This window comes from Littorina saxatilis, linkage group LG12 (assembly GCF_037325665.1).
Source record: "Littorina saxatilis isolate snail1 linkage group LG12, US_GU_Lsax_2.0, whole genome shotgun sequence".
Taxonomy (NCBI): domain Eukaryota; kingdom Metazoa; phylum Mollusca; class Gastropoda; order Littorinimorpha; family Littorinidae; genus Littorina; species Littorina saxatilis.
The window spans coordinates 66445563-66466853 of record NC_090256.1 but is presented as its reverse complement, the minus strand read 5'-3'; the positions used below and the strand labels follow the sequence as shown (position 1 = coordinate 66466853).

Sequence of the window (21291 nt, the reverse complement as noted above, 5' to 3'; positions counted from 1 at the left end):
AAAGTCATTCATTAATTTTTAAGCCACCAAGCTGAAATGCAATACCGAAGTCCGGGCTTCGTCGAAGATTACTTGACCAAAATTTCAACCAATTTGGTTAAAAAATGAGGGCGTGACAGTGCCGCCTCAACTTTCACGAAAAGCCGGATATGACGTCATCAAAAACATTTATAAAAAAAATGAAAAAAACGTTCGGGGATTTCATACCCAGGAACTCTCATGTCAAATTTCATAAAGATCGGTCCAGTAGTTTAGTCTGAATCGCTCTACACACACACACACGCACACACGCACACACGCACATACACCACGACCCTCGTTTCGATTCCCCCTCGATGTTAAAATATTTAGTCAAAACTTGACTAAATATAAAAAAGAAGGAAAAGAATGAGAAAGACAACAATAGCAAAACAAAATGTATGGCTTTGTTTTTCTTGTGTCCTTTTTATATCTAGTCAAGTTTTTTTTGTTTTTTGTTGTTGTTGAGGGGGGGGGGGGGGTATCAAAACAGGTATAAACTAGATATAAGAAGGAAAAGCCATATCGATTAAATTTAACTTAAACCGGAAGAAAAAAATAAAGACCGACGAAGCCTTTCATCATCTATTCAGTTTTCTTAAATTTCACATGTATGAACATTATACGTTAATTGGATCTGTGATCCAAACATGGCTTTTGGTCAATCGAGATGGAAGTTTATTCCACAAGCCCGTAGGGCGAGTGGAATAAACTGCCATCGAGATTGACCAAAAGGCATGTTTGGTTCACAGATCCAATTAACATATATATCTCGACATTCACTGGTCTTAGGGTTTTTGTTTTCAAAGAAGAAAGAAACTTGCTTGAACACGGACCACTTCTCCGAGCAAAATCAACAAACCTAATCACTCGATCGCATTCCACCTCAAGGTCTCGGCCAACCAAGACTATGGCATACTCGTAGCAAAGCCGCCGAATGGTACCGTAAACCAAGAATAGTGACGTAAGAGAATAGAATGTCGTCTTTTGATTTGGAACGTGACGTGCTTCAGAACTTCTTCTGGACAACTCGGATGGTCTTCTGCGTAGTGGTTGGCACGAGATTCTTTTTCTTCTTCGACAGTTCATCCTCCGATACTGTAGCAAAACGTTTTATCTTTTTTTCACTTTCGAGTATGCGGACGACTGAACTTGACCGCTAAAAAGTAGTCCATTCGGAATCATTGCGCCGAGTCTGAACATGAGGTCTGAACATTGTTTTTAGGCAGGATCTAGGTGAAAGCGAGGCTGTTCTTATCTCTGTATGCAGTCGAGAGAGAGAGAAATACATGTCGAGACATGAAGCGATTAAAATCTGCCCTAAGTTTCAACTGCACTGCCGTCAAAAACAAGAGTAATACAGATGTTTTAGGACGTGGGCATCCTACAATGCACTTCAGTGAATAACATGTATATTTAATATTGATTGTGTGCATGCATGCATCGGGAGGGTGCGCTGCTTATTTTCCGATTCTGTGTGTGCATTCGTATACATATAAAGACTAAATTAGATAGTAAGGGAGATAGTAATGGTGCGTTCATGACGAAAATCCTCGGGACGCGTCAGTATCTGCCCTTGAGTTGATGTCTTAAATTCCCCACCTCCCCTCCCCCCCACCCCCCTTTTTACATTTAGTCAAGTTTTTTCCTCTGTGTTTGCATCAAAACTCCCCCCCCTCCCCCTCAAAAGCAAAACCTCAACCCCCAAACCTGTGCCCTCGACCGGTTCTTTCGCCTTTCTGTCCGAGCCCACTGCTTCCTTCCTCGCATCATAGCGAATGAGGACCCACTTCACGAATATGTCCAAACCATTCCTTCTGCTTCGCTACCCAAGAAACAGCAACCTTTTAACACTTCAGTTATTTTCTTACGCATTTTGTGGCCACAAAAAACGAAACAAGTTGCGTAAGGCGAAATTACTACATTTAGTCAAGCTGTGGAACTCACAGAATGAAACTGAACGTAGTCCGCCGCTAGTGCAAAAGGCAGTGAAAGTGACGAGCCTGTTTGGCGCGGTAGCGGTTGCGCTGTGCTTCATAGCACGCTTTACTGTACCTCTCTTCGTTTTAACTTTCTGAGCGTGTTTTTAATCCAAACATATCATATCTATATGTTTTTGGAATCAGAAACCGACAAGGAATAAGATGAAAGTGTTTTTAAATTGATTTCGAAAATTTAATTTTGATCATAATTTTTATATTTTTAATTTTCAGAGCTTGTTTTTAATCCAAATATAACATATTTATATGTTTTTGGAATCAGGAAATGATGACGAATATGATGATAAAGATCGGTTCAGTAGTTTGGTCTGAATCGCTCTACACACACACACGCACAGACAGACATACACACACACACATACACCACGACCCTCGTCTCGATTCCCCCTCTATGTTAAAACATTTAGTCAAAACTTGACTAAATGTAAAAAGAAAAGAGACTGGCATTTCTTTAACATAGTTCCGAAAATTGGCTCATTTTTATCTTTTTTTTCTTATTTTTGGGTTGTCTTTTTCGTCTTATTCTTAGACTTCTTTTTTTCTTCATCTTCTTTAGTTTTGTTGTTGTTGTTTTTCATGTTCTTCTTGTTCTTCTTCCTCTACTACTATTTCCACTGCTTTTTGTAGAAGAATATCCATGTTTGTTTTATCTTTACTTTTTATAACAAGCAGTTGCAAATTGCACTATATGCATTGAATTGACGTTCGGGAGAACCTTTTTTTTTTCTCTCTCCAACTTATTCAAGAACAATTTGTTCTTGCTTTTTACATTTAGTCAAGTTTTGACTAAATGTTTTAACGTAGAGGGGGAATCGAGACGAGGGTCGTGGTGTATGTGTGTGTGTGTGTGTGTGTGTCTGTCTGTCTGTCTGTGCGTGTGTGTGTGTAGAGCGATTAAGACCAAACTACTGGACCGATCTTTATGAAATTTGACATGAAAGTTCCTGGGAATGATATCCCCGGACTTTTTTCTTTTATTCGATAAATATCTTTGATGACGTCATATCCGGCTTTTTGTAAAAGTTGAGGCGGCACTGTCACACCCTCATTTTTTAATCAAATTGATTGACATTTTGGCCAAGCAATCTTCGACAAAGGCCGGACTTCGGTATTGCATTTCAGCTTGGTGGCTTAAAAATTAATGAATGACTTTGGTCATTAAAAATCTGAAAATTGTAACAAAAAAGAAGTTTTTTAAAACGATCCAAATTTACGTTCATCTTATTCTTCATCATTTTCTGATTCCAAAAACATATAAATATGTTATATTCGGATTAAAAACAAGCTCTGAAAATTACAAATATAAAAATTAATATTAAAATAAAATTTTCAAAATCGATTTAAAAACAATTTCATCTTATTCCTTGTGGGTTCCTGATTCCAAAAACATATATATGTGATATGTTTGGATTAAAAACACGCTCAGAAAGTTAAAAAGAATAGAGATAAAGAAAGGCGTGCTATCCTTCTCAGCGCAACTACTACCTCGCTCTTCTTGTCAATTTCACTGCCTTTGCATCGAGCGGTGGACTGACGATGCTACGAGTATACGCTCTAGCTGTAAAAATGCAGTGAGTTCAGTTTCATTCTGTTAGTTCGACAGCTTGACTAAATGTTGTAATTTCGCCTTGCGCGACTTGTTACTTTTCCGGTTCTCCTCTTTTATCCACACATCCATTGGCAAAGTGCGTAGCAACGGAGAGACAGCGTTTATTTTTGTGTGTGTGCAGGTTTCTTCTAATCATATCTATAAGAAAAGAAAATTAAAATAAAAGCAGTGGTGGTATTTTTATATTTAGTCAAGTTTTGACTAAATATTTTAACATCGAGGGGGAATCGAAACGAGGGTATGGTGTATGTGTGTGCGTGTGTGTGTGTGTGTGTGTGTGTAGAGCGATTCAGACTAAACTACTGGACCGATCTTTATGAAATTTGACATGAGAGTTCCTGGGTATGAAATCCCCGAACGTTTTTTTCATTTTTTTGATAAATGTCTTTGATGACGTCATATCCGGCTTTTCGTGAAAGTTGAGGCGGCACTGTCACGCCCTCATTTTTCAACCAAATTGGTTGAAATTTTGGTCAAGTAATCTTCGACGAAGCCCGGGGTTCGGTATTGCATTTCAGCTTGGTGGCTTAAAAATTAATTAATGACTTAGGTCATTAAAAATCTGAAAATTGTAAAAAAAAAATAAAAATATATAAAACGATCCAAATTTACGTTTATCTTATTCTCCATCATTTGCTGATTCCAAAAACATATAAATATGTTATATTCGGATTAAAAACAAGCTCTGAAAATTAAATATATAAAAATTATTATCCAAATTTTTTTTTCGAAATCAATTTAAAAACACTTTCATCTTATTCCTTGTCGGTTCCTGATTCCAAAAATATATAGATATGATATGTTTGGATTAAAAACACGCTCAGAAAGTTAAAACGAAGAGAGGTACAGAAAAGCGTGCTATCCTTCTCAGCGCAACGAATATCCCGCTCTTCTTGTCAATTCCACGGGCACTGCCTTTGCCACGGGCGGTGGAGTGACGATGCTACGAGTATACGGTCTTGCTGCGTTGCGTTGCGTTCAGTTTCATTCTGTGAGTTCGACAGCTACTTGACTAAATATTGTATTTTCGCCTTACGCGACTTGTTGAGATTTGAAATCAAAGTGAAAAACTAATCTTAGCAACTGAAATGGTATTGGTGTTTTATTTTAGGCCAAAACAAGTCGCGTAAGGCGAAAATACAACATTTAGTCGAGTAGCTGTCGAACTCACAGAATGAAACTGAACGCAATGCAACGCAGCAAGACCGTATACTCGTAGCATCGTCAGTCCACCGCGCACGGCAAAGGCAGTGAAATTGACAAGAAGAGCGGGGTAGTACTTGCGCTGAGAAGGATAGCACGCTTTTCTGTACCTCTCTTCGTTTTAACTTTCTGAGCGTGTTTTTAATCCAAACATATCATATCTATATGTTTTTGAAATCAGGAACCGACAAGGAATAAGATGAAAGTGTTTTTAAATTGATTTGGACAATTTAATTTTGATAATAATCGCTCTACACACACACACACACAGACACACAGACACACGCACATACACCACGACCCTCGTTTCGATTCCCCCTCGATGTTAAAATATTTAGTCAAAACTTGACTAAATATAAAAAGGAGCTAGTAATCCATGTTGGCATAGCCGGTCTTTCTGTCTAGGAATCTCAAAGCCTTCCTCAAAAATGCAAGAAACCTTTTCAGTTTGGATTCGAGTTCTAAACCGTATAGTACGTGCAGTGTGAAGAAAGAATCTCTCCGCTGACACAATCTGAAGTCGGGTCAACTTTATGCGCAGACTTAGAGACGGTATCCATGCACCACCCCCATGTCACCACAGTGCCACGTAAAAGACCAAGGCAATTCTGCCATAAGTACAGGTGGTGGGTTTAATCTAAACACGCATACAACTGGGTATCTTATCTAAAGCCGGGGTCACACCCGGGAACATGCCCCTTATGGCTTTGCCGTGAGGGCGTAAAACTTTAATTTTCCTTTCACAGTCTGAAATACAAAGTAGCATCACAAGCTTGTGAAGAAGGTGGCGGTCCTATTCTCGTCTGCGTGTAAGTTTCATTCTCCAGGCCGGATCCGGTCCCACGTGACAACCATACCCCCCCCCCCCCCTTCCAACCTATCGCAGGGGTTCACGGGTTCAAATTACATAAGAAATCAAGTATCAATCACGCTAGACTGGGCCATGTGTTTTATGACCTATGTGAATACATGCCAGGATTACATTCTTACTTTCTGTGCGTCATCCTGGAGGCGTCTTGACCTTCATCAAGATGTCACGCATGCGCTGTTGTGTTTATGGGTGCAGTTCACAAGCCTGCGGCAGCAAATTGCAATATTTTGTTCCACCCCTTTCCCCTTTGGCGGCCTGTCCCGCATAGACATGTCGGTTGAAGGGATGTTAAATAAACCCCATCCTTTTAGTGGCCTTTTTCTTCTTTTCAAAAAATATTTTGTCATGTTTTCATAAAAGGTTTTCAGATAGACTGGGAGTCGAGAGGAGGGTGGAGGTGCATGTCTGTATTTTTGTATGTATGTAGAGCGATTCACACACAAAAACTGCTGGACAGATCTTCATGAAATTTACATGTGAATTCGTCCAGATGATATAACCCACACTTTTTTTTCGCAATTTTTTTTCGAAAGATGACCTTGATGACGTCATATCCTGCTTTCATTAAAAGTTGAGGCCCCACTGTGACGACCTCATTTTTTCAATCAAATTGATTGAAATTTGGGTCAAACCATGTTTGTCCGGACTGTGGGGGTAACATATTTCAGCTTGGAAGCTGAAAAAATGAAATCAGTTAATGTGTTCTCTAAAATTCAAAAAAAAAATCTGATTAAAATAGAAAATGCAGTAATCGATTGGAATCAAACACGATTACAACCGGCACGGTTGGCCTAGTGGTAAGGCGTGCGCCCCGTGATCGTGAGGTCGTGGGGTCATACCTAAGACTTTAACATTGGCAATCTAGTGGCTGCTCCGCCTGGCGTCTGGCATTATGGGGTTAGTGCTAGGACTGGTTGGTCCGGTGTCAGAATAATGTGACCGGGTGAGACATGAAGCCTGTGCTGCGACTTCTGTCTTATGTGTGGCGCATGTTATATGTCAAAGCAGCACCGCCCTGATATGGCCCTTCGTGGTCGGCTGGGCGTTAAGCAAACAAACAAACAAACAAACACGATTGCATTGTATGCTTTATTATCTCCTGAATCCAAAAATATATAGATGGGTAATGTTTACTCCGAAGATGTGCTCAGAATGGAATAAAATCGGTTAATGTAAGTTAGGTAATGTGTTCGCACGCTTCGCAGAGTTAACGCGGCCCGTCTCAATCTTCGCGTTTCAGCTATGGCCGATTCGGGCCATTATTCTCCAATGTCGTCTCGGTGATGACTGGTCCATGTTCTTTTTTAGTTTTGATCTTTAATTTCATGCCAATAAAATAATTGTCTAAATGTAGGCTATTAATATCCCTTTACGCGACTTGTTTGTTTATTTGCTTGCTATGCTGAAACAGTGTTGTTGTAATGTAGAGAAAGAACGTTTCAGACGCAGGGGCGCCGTTAACACCCTCAAAGCAAATCGCGTCTGCTCGTGTTATTTGGAAAAGACTTCTCCCTGTCTTTGTTCTACCTTCCTTCATTGAGAGTTTTCTGACATTAAGAAAAGACACACACACAAAAGGTAGCTGTACCCATCCTAGATAGGGGTCATGATGTTCCTACACTGCAGACCGGTGTAACACGAAATTTTTACTCCACGAAAAAATTACTCCGGAGTAAATATTTCGTACGAAATTCTTACTCCGAGTACACTTTTTGTACGAGAAAAGAACTCCCCAAGGCACGAAAAAATTACTCCCTCCACGAAATTTTTACTACCCATTTTTTTTTACTTCCAGTAAAAATCTTGTACGCAAAAATGGGATGAGGGCGAAGGGATAATGCCAATCAGAAGTGATATCGCGCACACGAATGTCGCGCTACCCTCCTTCCACCCCTTCCACCACCAAAATTAACAGGGGACAAGTGAGTAAACATTTCGTACACCTGGCATGGGAAGTTAAATTGCTTGTGTTGGGGTGAAGTAATTTATTCGTTATTTATTCGTCAGGGGAGTAACATTTTTGTACGAAATATTTACTCGGAACTCATCTGTCTTGGGGAGTAATTTTCTCGTGTAATGGGGGAGTGCTTTTTTCGTAAAGGGAGTAACTTTTTCGTACGAAATGTTTACTCCGGAGTAAAAATCTCGTGGGAGTAATTTTCTCGTGTTACACCGGTCATGATGTTCCTACACTGCAGACGGGTTATTCTCCAGAGCTGTGTACCAGTCAACACCATGTTACGAAGTTGACATTTCTTTGCTCAACTGAGACATTGAAACCATACAAATGGATTTCTGTGATCCAGAGGCTTTGAGAAGACATCCATTCGATAAGTATGTGTCGTTTGCATTAAACGACCTTGTAATAATAATAATAATTGTCAGTAAGTACTGGTGTCAAATGACTGATGTGAACCAGTTGATTGGCTAATGGCGATGCGCTAAAACTGTTAGCGCACTCTTGGAGTACTGACAATATCGTTATTGAAACAATCCCAGTGCACTAAGGGATTTATAGAGCAAATCTCGAAAATAATTATTGAACCCAGCGCTATGCGCTTCGTTCAATAATGAATTTTCTCGATTTGCTCTATAAATCCCTTAGTGCACTGGGATGTCTCAATAACTTAAATAATAATAATAATAATAATAATAATAATAATAATAATAATAATAATAATAATAATTGTCAGTAAGTACTGGTGTCACATGACTGATGTGAACCAGTTGATTGGCTAATGGCGATGCGCTAAAACTGTTAGCGCACTCTTGGAGTGCGCTAACTTTTCCACAGAGCGTATTCTTCCGCCCTTTGCCTAAGCGAGACTGTGCTCTCATCCTCAGAATTAATTAATGACATGTAGCTTATATTCTCCACAATACCAATGAGTTAAGACCATACATTTCCTGCTTTTCAATTAAAGCAGAAGATGGGTTTTTTTCTGACAGATTGCATGTGCCTGTGCCGCAGTTGCCACTGATCTAAAAATAGAACCCGCTGTGTCTAATTTTTCAGTTTCGACTTGCGAAGATTCCTCTCATAATTATGCCATGTTAGTGGCATGTAGTTTATTGTCCACATGACCAAATGATGAGTTAGTATACAATTCCCAGCAGCTAACAGAAAACACAAGTGTTATTCCGATAACGTAGCAGCAGAGACGGTAGCAGCTAGATCAGCACGTAGCAGACTACACTGAAATACGACTGCATCTGTTTAGTAAATGAATGTTTTCCGAATTATTATTTCAAGGCAAGAACAATCGGAATCGAAAACGTGTAGGGTTTAGAAGGTTCTTTCCATATATAAGACTTATTACCAGCCTGCCTCATGCGTGCAGACTCAGTGCAACGTGACGAGCAATTTTTGTTTTTGAAATGAGACTCACTCACTCAGTGCAGTAGCAGACGACATACATCCCGCTCAGCAAATTAACATGTTGGGCAAATGTGAACGATAAAACGATGGGGATATAATACGTGTAAGTTTCAGAGCATTCTTACCGTTCATATTTAGTACCAGACTTCCCGATGAGTGAAGATACCACACGAGAAACATGCCACATTTATTTTGAAAATGTGCCTTTCCATCGACCGTGACAAGGGGCAAAACTCTGCACAGTCAATCTGTCGAAGCTCGATGAAGGTTTCGAAACCAAGAGCACAGTCCTTTCTCCGAGTTTAAATGAGGTCTCTATGAAAGATCATCACTTTTTAGCTTAACGCTACACTGGAATTTACCAACAGAAATTAAAACAAGAGTTTGCGTGTGACGAAAGCACGACACACTTGAGACAGCCCACACAAAAGTAGATCCAGTGACACAAACCTGACCACACAGTTACGCCTATCCAAATGCGCGTTGCAAAATGTGCGTTTTGAATCTTCTTTTTTCTCTGGCGGTACTGACAATATCGTTATTGAAACAATCCCAGTGCACTAAGGGATTTATAGAGCAAATCTCGAAAATAATTATTGAACTCAGCGCTATGCGCTTCGTTCAATAATGAATTTTCTCGATTTGCTCTATAAATCCCTTAGTGCACTGGGATGTCTCAATAACTTAAATAATAATAATAATAATAAATGAGCATTTATATAGCGCAACATCATAAGTTTACAATTATGCTCTTTGCGCTTGACACATTTAAAATTAAAACACAGTTATACAAGCATTTACATCTACATTCATAGTCAGCAACGCTTAATTAAAGGCATATGTACGCGCTCCCGTGTTTACAAAGTGTAGTTTGCCCATAATCGATGTCAAACGCACCATAAGACCATGTAATGACGATATGTCGCCATGCGCGGACCATATACATGCATTACAGCTTGTTTTAGAGTCTCAACAACTTTGGATGTAAACAAAGACGCGGAGTTATTTCCCTTGCGTCAACGCTACCTCTGTTGGCAAATCTATAAATAGGACGATCCAGATCAAAATGAAAATTAACATATCTCAACATTGAAGGGGTCATAGACCACAATATTTTGCAGGGAACTTAATTTAGCATGTCTCCAGCTGTTGGTAAAGCAATTAGCGTGTATAGTCATCGAGTACATATGGCTTTAAAAGCATACACCACCAAACATACATACAAAAGATTCTTCCACTAACTAAGTAATAAAAACATGAATAAAATAGGTAGTGAAAACAAGGAAATACCAGCTGAATACCCTTAATCAAACAGAACATGTTATCAACAATACTGAAAACAGCCCTAGATGTTTATATACATTATCACATTATCATTAAAACAACAAATACACTACATGTAGCCTACTGATGGACTGAGAAAACAAAATCAGGGGTTGTATTTATTGAAGAGGTGTGTTTTAAGTGCTCGTTTGAATGCTTGGGGTGACTGAGAGTGGCGGATGTGAAAGGGGAGAGAATTCCATTGTGTGGGTGCGCAGAAAGTAAAAGTACGTTGTCCGTATGTTTTGGTTTTGGTGTGTGGAATGGTGAGGATCAAGAGTTACTTCCCTTGAATGTTGGTCGCGAGTAGGCCTACATGATTATGTACACTAATCATGTCATTTCCAAACACATTGTATTGGTGAGTACAGAATTCTTTGGTTTTTATATTTAGTCAAGTTTTGACTAAATATTTTAACATCGAGGGGGAATCGAAACGAGGGTCGTGGTGTATGTGCGTGTGTGTGTGTGTGTGTGTGTGTGTGTGTGTGTCTGTGTGTGTGTGTGTGTAGAGCGATTCAGACTAAACTACTGGACCGATCTTTATGAAATTTGACATGAGAGTTCCTGGGTATGAAATCCCCAGACGTTTTTTTCATTTTTTTGATAAATGTCTTTGATGACGTCATATCCGGCTTTTCGTGAAAGTTGAGGCGGCACTGTCACGCCCTCATTTTTCAACCAAATTGGTTCAAATTTTGGTCAAGTAATCTTCGACGAAGCCCGGGGTTCGGTATTGCATTTCAGCTTGGTGGCTTAAAAATTAATTAATGACTTTGGTCATTAAAAATCTGAAAATTGTAAAAAAAAATAAAAATTTATAAAACGATCCAAATTTACGTTTATCTTATTCTCCATCATTTGCAGATTCCAAAAACATATAAATATGTTATATTTGGATTAAAAACAAGCTCTGAAAATTAAATATATAAAAATTATTATCAAAATTAAATTGTCCAAATCAATTTAAAAACACTTTCATCTTATTTCTTGTCGGTTCCTGATTCCAAAAACATATAGATATGATATGTTTGGATTAAAAACACGCTCAGAAAGTTAAAACAAAGAGAGGTACAGAAAAGCGTGCTATCCTTCTTAGCGCAACTACTACCCCGCTCTTCTTGTCAATTTCACTGCCTTTGCCATGAGCGGTGGACTGACGATGCTACGAGTATACGGTCTTGCTGAAAAATGGCAGCTACTTGACTAAATATTGTATTTTCGCCTTACGCGACTTGTTATATTTAGTCAAGTTTTGACTAAATATTTTAACATCGAGGGGGAATCGAAACGAGGGTCGTGGTGTATGTGCGTGCGTGTGTGTGTGTGTGTGTGTGTGTGTGTGTGTGTGTGTGTGTGTGTAGAGCGATTCAGACTAAACTACTGGACCGATCTTTATGAAATTTGACATGAGAGTTCCTGGGTATGAAATCCCCGAACGTTTTTTTTCATTTTGTTGATAAATGTCTTTGATGACGTCATATCCGGCTTTTCGTGAAAGTTGAGGCGGCACTGTCACGCCCTCATTTTTCAACCAAATTGGTTCAAATTTTGGTCAAGTACTCTTCGACGAAGCCCGGGGTTCGGTATTGCATTTCAGCTTGGTGGCTTAAAAATTAATTAATGACTTTGGTCATTAAAAATCTGAAAATTGTAAAAAAAAATAAAAATTTATAAAACGATCCAAATTTACGTTTATCTTATTCTCCATCATTTGCTGATTCCAAAAACATATAAATATGTTATATTCGAATTAAAAACAAGCTCTGAAAATTAAATATATAAAAATTATTATCAATTTTTTCTTTTTCGAAATCAATTTAAAAACACTTTTATCTTATTCCTTGTCGGTTCCTGATTCCAAAAATATATAGATATGATATGTTTGGATTAAAAACACGCTCAGAAAGTTAAAACGAAGAGAGGTACAGAAAAGCGTGCTATCCTTCTCAGCGCAACGAATACCCCGCTCTTCTTGTCAATTCCACGTGCACTGCCTTTGCCACGGGCGGTGGAGTGACGATGCTACGAGTATACGGTCTTGCTGCGTTGCGTTGCGTTCAGTTTCATTCTGTGAGTTCGACAGCTACTTGACTAAATATTGTATTTTCGCCTTACGCGACTTGTTCAACTTTATATTGTTCAGCTCACCGACGGTCGTTTTCATGTTGTTGTTTAGATTTTGAAACGAAGATGCTTCGTCGGTTATCTGTGAGTTGAAGTTGTGACTAAACATCTGTAGAAAGAGCGAAGCCTGAAGTCATTACCAAAGTCACTACAGAGACATAATCTTCTCTCCCTCCTGTCAAGGAAGACACTAAAGCAAGATCAGAAGAAATAATTGCACCGCAGTAATGCAGTGTATGTCTAAAACCTGGAATTATAGTGCCACATGTGTTTGGAAATGACATGATTAGTGTACATAATCACGTAGGCCTACTCGCGACTAACATTCAAGGGAATTAACTCTTGATCAAACAGCCACATCCGGGCAGTCGATGTCCGCCATGTTTTTGATTGTTACCATGTTGTTCCATCCTGAACAAATAAAATGATACCTTTCAAGTTCAACACATCTTTGGGTTCCATTGTTTAATGCAAGGCTATCCTGAACATGGTGTCAGAAGTGAAACTGAACTTTCATGCAGAACTGTGTAATTTTGAGTGCAAAGTGTCACCATAACATCGACATCGGCAAGCAGAAGAGTGGCCTCTCTGGATAAGTGAATTCAAGCGTTTTAGAAATGCATCAAAGTTGAAAGATGAAGCAGGGGATGTCCAGCGCGACACACTGTTGTACGTCATGGGTCCCGATGCAGAAAAGGTTTTCCGGTCGCTACATTTTGGCAAGACACGGAATGAAGACGGCGATGAAGTCGACGAGGAAGACACAGATTTTGATACTCTGGTTCAGAAGCTGGACAGCTACTTTGTGGTGAAGAAAAATGTCATCTACGAAAGGTCACAGCTACAACAGAGAAGACAGCGACATGGTGAAACAGTAGAAGAGTTTTACAGAGCACTCAGAGAGTTAGCAAAGCACTGCAACTACCAGGATGAGGAAGACCAAATTAGGGACAGATTAGTAGTCGGTCTCCTTGATATTCACTTGAGAGAAAAACTGCAGTTACAGCAGGATTTGACACTAGACAAAGCACTGAAAATGTCTAGACAGTATGAGCAGATCAAGAACCAGTCTAAACAGGATAATGAGTCCACAGGTACCACTGGCGAAGCACAGTTCAGACACTCGATGTCACACTCTCATAGCTCAAGAGGCAGAGGTTACAACAGAGGTCATGGACAGCAGCCTAGACCCAGGCGCGGTGGCTCAAGTTTTCGTCCCCCACAAAGAGGAGGAAGAGAAGAGAACAAATCAGGTCAGTGTGGAAAATGTGGCTACAAGCATCAGAGCAAAGAGAAATGTCCAGCACAAGGTCAGATTTGTAGGAAGTGCAGCACAAAGAACCACTTCGAAAGAATGTGTCGCACGGCTGTGCATGAAGTAGTGACAGACTCTGAAGAAGAAGAGAACGGTGAGCAGCAAGAAGAGTTTTTGCTTGACGCAGTCGTCACTGAAAAAACTGAACCGTGGATGACCACACTTCGCATCAAGGACACTGATGTTCGATTTAAAATCGAAACAGGCGCTGACATTTCTATTATGTCTAAACAAGCTTTCAGGAAACTGAAAAAGCAGCCAAAGCTGAAAAAGTCTGCTGCTGTGTTGACGTCACCAGGAGGTAGATTGACCGTGCGAGGAGAATTCTACGCACAGACCAACTACAAAGAGAACCACTACAAGTTCAAGGTCGTTGTAGTAACCAGTAGGGTAGGCAACAACCTACTGAGTCGATCAGTCGCAGCAAAGATGGGGCTAGTGACACGAGTCGAAGAAGTACACAGAAATGTGTTTGGCACTACAGGACTACTACACACTGATCCAGTCCCTATCAGGCTGAGGGAAGATGCAGAGCCTTATTGCGTGACTACAGCTCGCAGAGTACCATTCGCCATTCAGAAGAATGTGAAGGCGGAGTTAGAACGAACGCAGTCAGCTGGAATAATTCGAGAGGTTGTTGAACCCAGCGACTGGTGTGCACCCATGGTGCCGGTGGTGAAACAGAACGGCAGCATCAAAATTTGTGTGGACTATAAAAGACTGAACAAAGCCGTCAAGCGCCCGATTAGACTACGGAAATTCTGTTCTCATTGGCTGTCCTCAGTCTGTCATCCATCCTTTGCAGCGCGTTCAAAATTCTGCAGCCCGGCTTGTCTGCAAAGCCCCTCGGTCCCAGTCCTGTTCCCCCTTGCTAAAGAAACTTCATTGGCTCCCTGTAGAGCTGAGAATCCAATATAAGTGCTGCTGTATCTGCTACAAGATAATATCTGGCTCAGCCCCATCCTATCTGTCTGACCTGTTCACACTCTATACACCCTCACGATCCCTCCGCTCCTCTGTAGACACTAGAATATTCCGTCTATCTTCTTTTAGTCGCAAACAGCACGGCCAGAGAGCCTTCTCCCACTCTGCTGCCGTTGCGTGGAACTCTCTCCCTTACTCTATCCGACACTGCAAAACATTCTGTTCCTTCAAATCAAACCTTAAAACACACTTCTTCACCCAGTATTTTGATTAATTTTATTTCAACATGGTGCATTTTTGAATCAGGTGTTTGAATGTTTGAATGTTTTGCCTGTGTTAGCATGCTTGCAGATTGTATTGATGTAGAGTTTGAGTTTCGTTGTTCACTTGTGTGCTGAATGCTGCTGCACATGCTTTTGCTTTGCTTTGTATGTATTATGTATGTTTGTCATTGTAAAGCGCTTTGAGAATGTAAAGCGCTCTATAAATCTCCCATATTATTATTATTATTATTCCAAACTTTGGAGACATTGCGTCCAAAATGGCCGAGTCTACCGTATTCTCCACTCTGGATGCAGCGTCTGGATTTTTCCAAGTTCCATTGGCAGAAGACAGCCAGAAGCTCACCACATTCATGACTCCATTCGGGCGTTTCTGTTTCCAGAGGGTTCCTATGGGAATTTCTCTAGGCCCAGAAGTCTTCAAGCACAAAATGAAAGAAACACTCCAGGGACTGGAAGGGTGCGAAACCATCATGGACGACACTATTGTGTATGGCCGCACCATGGAAGAGCATATGACCGTCGTCTCGATACGGTGCTGGAGCGAATCGAGAAGTCGGGGCTGAAACTCAACAAGTCCAAATGCCACCTGAGACAGAAGGAAGTAAAATACTTCGGGAATCGGATCAATGAGGCCGGCGTCAGCCCAGATCCTGACAAGGTGAAGGCCATTAGGGACATGCCTCCACCTACCAACGTCACAGAACTGAGAACACTGTGTGGAATGCTGAACTATTTGAAAAAGTTTGTACCGCACATGGCATCAACACTCAAGCCAATCACCAATATACTTAAGAAGGAAACTGCGTGGTGCTGGGGACCAGCACAACAGCAAGCATTTGAGGCAGTGAAACGGCAGATTTCACAATCACCAGCTCTTGGATTTTACAGTCCAGACAGGAAGACGGTGGTGAGTGCAGACAGTAGTAGCTACGGCCTGGGAGCTGCACTGATGCAGTGGATCGACGATAATCTCGTACCCATTGCGTATGCCTCAAGAACGCTGACAGAAGCGGAACGCAGATACAGTCAGATTGAGAAAGAGTGTCTGGCGTCAGTCTTCGCTTGTGAGAAATTCTCACAGTATCTCATCGGTCTGGACAGGTTCGAACTTTTGACAGACCACAAGCCGTTGGTACCACTCATGTCGTCGAAAGACATCGACAATACACCCATTCGTTGTCAGAGACTTCTACTTTGTCTCATAAGATTCAACTTTGCGGTCCGTCATGTTCCAGGGAAAGAACTGGTCATAGCAGACGCACTCTCAAGGAAACCTGTTCCCCACTCATCTGAGGATGAAGAATTGAGTGACGAGGTGACAGCGTACGTGGACTCCGTCATGACAAGCAAGCCAGTGACTTCAAGACGTATGGACGCTCTACGTGCAGCCACAGTGCATGACCCAGAACTCCAGAAAGTGATCAGCTACACACTGAATGGTTGGCCGTCTACAGTCAATGAGCAGTTCAGGCCATACCAGCTAGTGCAGGGAGAGCGCTCACTAGTTGATGGTCTGTTAGTCTATAATGATCGTATCGTCCCATCCAAAGAGAAGAAGAACGTTCTTCAGAAGCTTCATGAGACTCACCAAGGACTGAACAAATGCAGGCAAAATGCACAAGCTACAGTGTGGTGGCCAGGACTGGGCACACAGTTGAAAGAACTTGTCAATTCCTGCAGTGTGTGCAGAGAAGAACGACCAGCCCAGAAACATGAGCCACTTCGTCCTACAGAGTTGCCGCAACGCCCATGGCAGCAACTAGGGGCAGACCTGTGTTCGCGCCAGGGTAGGGATTTTCTGGTGGTGACTGATTATTATTCCAGATGGCTGGAAGTTCGTCAGTTACACTCTACCACATCCACCGCAGTCATCAACAAGTTTCGTCTGATCTTTGCAACACATGGCATCCCAGAGGTCATCGTTTCTGACAATGGCCCTCAGTTCCAATGTCGGCAGTTCAAAGACTTCGCAGAGGAGTACGACTTTGAACATCGCACAAGCAGTCCAGGGTTCCCGCAGGCAAATGACGAGGCTGAGGCAGCAGTGAAGATTGCAAAGAAAATACTGAAGCAGACAGACCCTGATCTATCTTTGCTTAACTATCGTAACACACCTCACTCCAGTACAGGTGTGAGCCCGGCAGTCGCCTTGATGGGAAGGTCGTTGAGAACAAAGATTCCTACACTCCCAAAGAATCTATCACCTCAGTCTCCAGATAACAACTACATCCGAAAGAAAGACGCAGGGACAAAGGAAAACTACAGGCAGAACTACAACAGGCGTAAAGGTGCTACAGCCTTATCACCGCTACAACCCGGAGACACCGTCCTACTTGGCTCCAGTCCAGGTGAAACACCGTAGAAAGCTGACGGCACAGTCGTCGCAGCAGACGCCAGGAACCGAACATATTTGGTGAACATGCCAGGCGGTGTGTTCCGTGGCAACCGACAACACCTTCAACAGTTGCAGACTCCAAGGCAGGTAACCTTTGCACCCTTACCTGTCGAGCAAGGTCAAGCATCACATGATCCCCAGAATGTCACGTCAGCATGGCCTAAGGTCGTCACGTCACCTGATAATTCCCAGGACATTGAACCAGCAGATTCTGAGGACATCACATCCGCTCACCAGAGCACAGAGGCTAGCAGGAGCCCAACAAGACATGTAACTCGTGCATCCAGAGGCTTCATTGCCAAAGTGCCCATTCGCTATCGTCAAGATGTTGTTAAGAAGAAAATTTAATAAGCTTATCAGCTTCTGAGGTGCCCGAGTTTTTCTCTGTAGTGTAGAGGTGGTGGTGCCTTGCAGAGCGTTGCTGAGGCAACACATTCTGTGTTTTGTTTTATTATTTGAGCCGTGAGCCAGAAATTTGTTGTGTGCACAATATCATGACCATATTAATGCAAACTAAGTTGAAAAAGTTTAACATCTTGATTTGTATTGATTTGGGTCATGATAGTGAGAAATAGCAATATTGATATTTGAAATGGAAATGGAAAGACAGCATTTCCAGGAACAGTATTAACGTTTATTTCAGTTCATTAATTTTGGGTTACTTGAGACGCTGAATTTCCATTGTCCAAGAAACATTATTTAGTAAGGTAACTAAATGTATGAAAGACAGTATGCAATATGTCATTTCTTTGTTTGATGTAAAATGGCATGAATGAAGAGTGACTGAGATTTAGAGTTTATGAAAAAAATGATTTGAGTTTTTCAGTTATTATTAATATTGACTAAAACTAAAAGGTCAACAACAACAACAACAACAAAATCCAGGAACTTGAAATGACAGTCACCAGTATCAGAACAATTACTTTTACTTTTTTTCAAGTTACTTTTGAACTCAAAAAGAAAGGGAGATGTTTGGAAATGACATAATTAGTGTACATAATCATGTAGGCCTACTCGCGACTAACATTCAAGGGAAGTAACTCTTGATCGAACAGCCACATCCGGGGCAGTCGATGTCCGCCATGTTTTTGACTGTTACCATGTTGTTCCATCCTGAACAAATAAAATGATACCTTTCAAGTTCAACCCATCTTTGGGTTCCATTGTTTAATGCAAGGCTATCCTGAACAACATGTACATTTTCATTTTTCATTTGAAAACTGTGGGGGAAAGGCCCTAATTACCGGACGGGCGCCTAATAACGGACACGCGATATCTCAAAAATAGGAGGTCAAAACAATTTTTTTTTTGCGCGAAACGATTCAGTGATATCCCCTTACACTTCGCACCAAAATAACATGGCAATTGAACGCACACATATTCTGCACGGTAAGTGGTTTTCTGTTTTTCGCACTCTCACTGTAATTTTAGACATTTGTAAACTAAGTGCAGCAAGAAGTTACGACTTTCTAAGATGAATTGATTGGTTGAAGTAGATAGTACACACACTCTATTAGTAAATACCATGCAATACGACATACTCAATGAACGCATTTTTCAACAGCTGCATTGTAACTCCAACTAGTGGGGTTTTCCAAATACCGTCCACCACGTGCGCCCAAATAACGGACTATGTAATATATGTAATATGTAATAAATATGTGTGTGTGTGTGTGTGTGTGTGTGTGTGTGTGTGTGTGTGTGTGTGTGTGTGTGTGTGTGTGTGTGTGTGTGTGTGTAGTTGAACGTGCGGTTAATTCGCTTGACTAAAAATAACGCATAACCCTCTCTCGAGAAAAAGATACATATCTTCATAAAAACTTGCTTTTTGACTGACAAAAGTAGCAAAAACCAACATATACTGTTCAAAAAAAGAAACGCATAGTTGCTACTTGCCAAATTTGTTTTATTTTTCGAAAAAGTAACAGAAAATCCAATATTTAGATTATTTGTTTGAAATTTGGTATGGACACAGTTGAATGCACACACAGTTCATTTGCATCTTCAAATCAATCAGTCAATCAATACGATTGGGTGCCGAGGCTGTCAAGTCAGTAGGGGGTGTGACTGCCTTGAGCAGCAACAACTGCCCGGCACCTTCTGGGCATGGACTGGGTCAGATGCCGGATATCTTGCTGTGGGATGGTGTCCCTCTCCTCCTGAAGTGCCTGCAATAGATCGCGGTGATTTGCCGGCGCTTCTTCTCGCCTGCGCACACGTCTGTCCAATTCACCCCAGAGGTGTTCTATTGGGTTCATGTCTGGCGACATGGATGGCCAGGGAAGCACCTGGACATGGTGGTCGGTGAGGAACTGGGTGGTGAGTCGTGCTGTGTGTGGGCGAGCGTTGTCCTGCTGGAATATGGCATCCTGGTCAGCCAGAAGAGGAAGGGCGTGTGGGCGCAGAATTTCCTCCACGTATCGCTGGGCAGTTATGCGCCCTTGGACGTGCACCAGGGTGCTCCTTCCAGCGGTATTGATCGCCCCCCACACCATGACGCCTCCACCACCATGAACGGGTGCCTCATCCACACAGTTGGGCGCGTAACGTTCGTTTACTCTCCAGTAGACCCTCCTCCGACCATCATGTCGCTGGAGCAGGAAGTAGGACTCGTCGCTGAACCACACGTGTCTCCAGTGATTCCGGACGGTCCAGCGAAGGTGCTGGTTGCCCCACTGCACTCGGTTCTGGCGATGGCGGCGGGTGAGGACAGCTCCTCTGTGAGGTCTGCGAGCTCTCAAACCAGCTTCATGCAGGCGGTTCCGCACGGTCTGGTCCGATAATCGGTGTGGCCCGGGGAGAGCCTGGACAGAAGATGAGGCCGACAGAAAACGATTCCGGAGGTGGCGGAGCCGTATGAAGCGGTCGTGAGCAGCAGTTGTCGCCCTTGGTCTTCCCGCTCGTGGCAAGTCAGCAACGGAGCCAGTGGCTTGAAACCTGACCCACAGTCTACTGATGGTGCTCTGGGACACGTGGAAGTGCCTGGCGATTGCACTTTGACTTTGGCCTGCTTGTAAACGACCCAATGCAATTTGGCGGTCTTCTCTGCTCAATCGGGCCATCTTTCGTCGCTGAATTGTCGTCTGATTTCTTTGTGGCGAACAATCCGCTTTTTTTATGGGTTTTGGAAGACATGGTGAGAGCTCAATATTCCCCGAGTTTCACGAGATTACACTGAAGCATGACGAGTGGTCATGCCAAATGAGCAATTTTGACATTGTAGCCACTGATAACGCATGCGTCACGTGCAGAGCTCACTTGTGGCAATGGACGAAAGGTCGACGACCAGATAAACATTTTCTGCAGTTTGGTGGATATCCTTGTAGCCATATAACTAAATTAACCAAATATTACAAGCTATGCGTTTCTTTTTTTGAACAGTATAATAATTAAATGTAAAAATACATGAACGTTCACAAAAAAGAAAACGGTTGCAATTGTCAATTAAAACATGGTTTCTGCAACTTTTGTTACTCTATTAAGCAGCGAATTTTGTGTCCGGATTTTGGTGACCCCCTGTCCGGATTTAGGCAGTAGGTTTCCCAAAACCGGACAATTTGCCGAAAAATTCAAACCTTAATAACTTTTAAAGTATAACAGATTTTTTCAATTCTTTTCAACATGAATATAAAGGTGGGTTAGATCTACAATAATCCGTTTTCAAAATTGCGCTATGTTATATACTTTGTGAGAAAAATGGGTTTAACCTTAAGTGTCCGTTAATTGGGGCCTTTCCTATATAATGCAAACTTCGGAACAAAAGTGTCAAAAAAAGACAGTTCTGGCCAATTTTGCATGAACTAACCGAAGCAAACAAGAACGTAGAAACGAATTCAATCGTTA

At 41.6% G+C, this 21291-nt stretch overlaps 1 protein-coding gene across 1 annotated transcript; it reads left to right on the top strand.

Moving 5' to 3' along the window:
- The first annotated feature begins 13206 nt into the window (after nt 1–13206).
- LOC138983166 (uncharacterized) lies at nt 13207–15616 on the top strand. Its single transcript, XM_070356577.1, has 2 exons — nt 13207–14520; nt 15434–15616. The coding sequence occupies exons 1-2, from the start codon at nt 13207–13209 to the stop codon at nt 15614–15616; spliced, it is 1497 nt and encodes a 498-aa protein (XP_070212678.1).
- The last annotated feature ends 5675 nt before the right edge of the window (nt 15617–21291 follow it).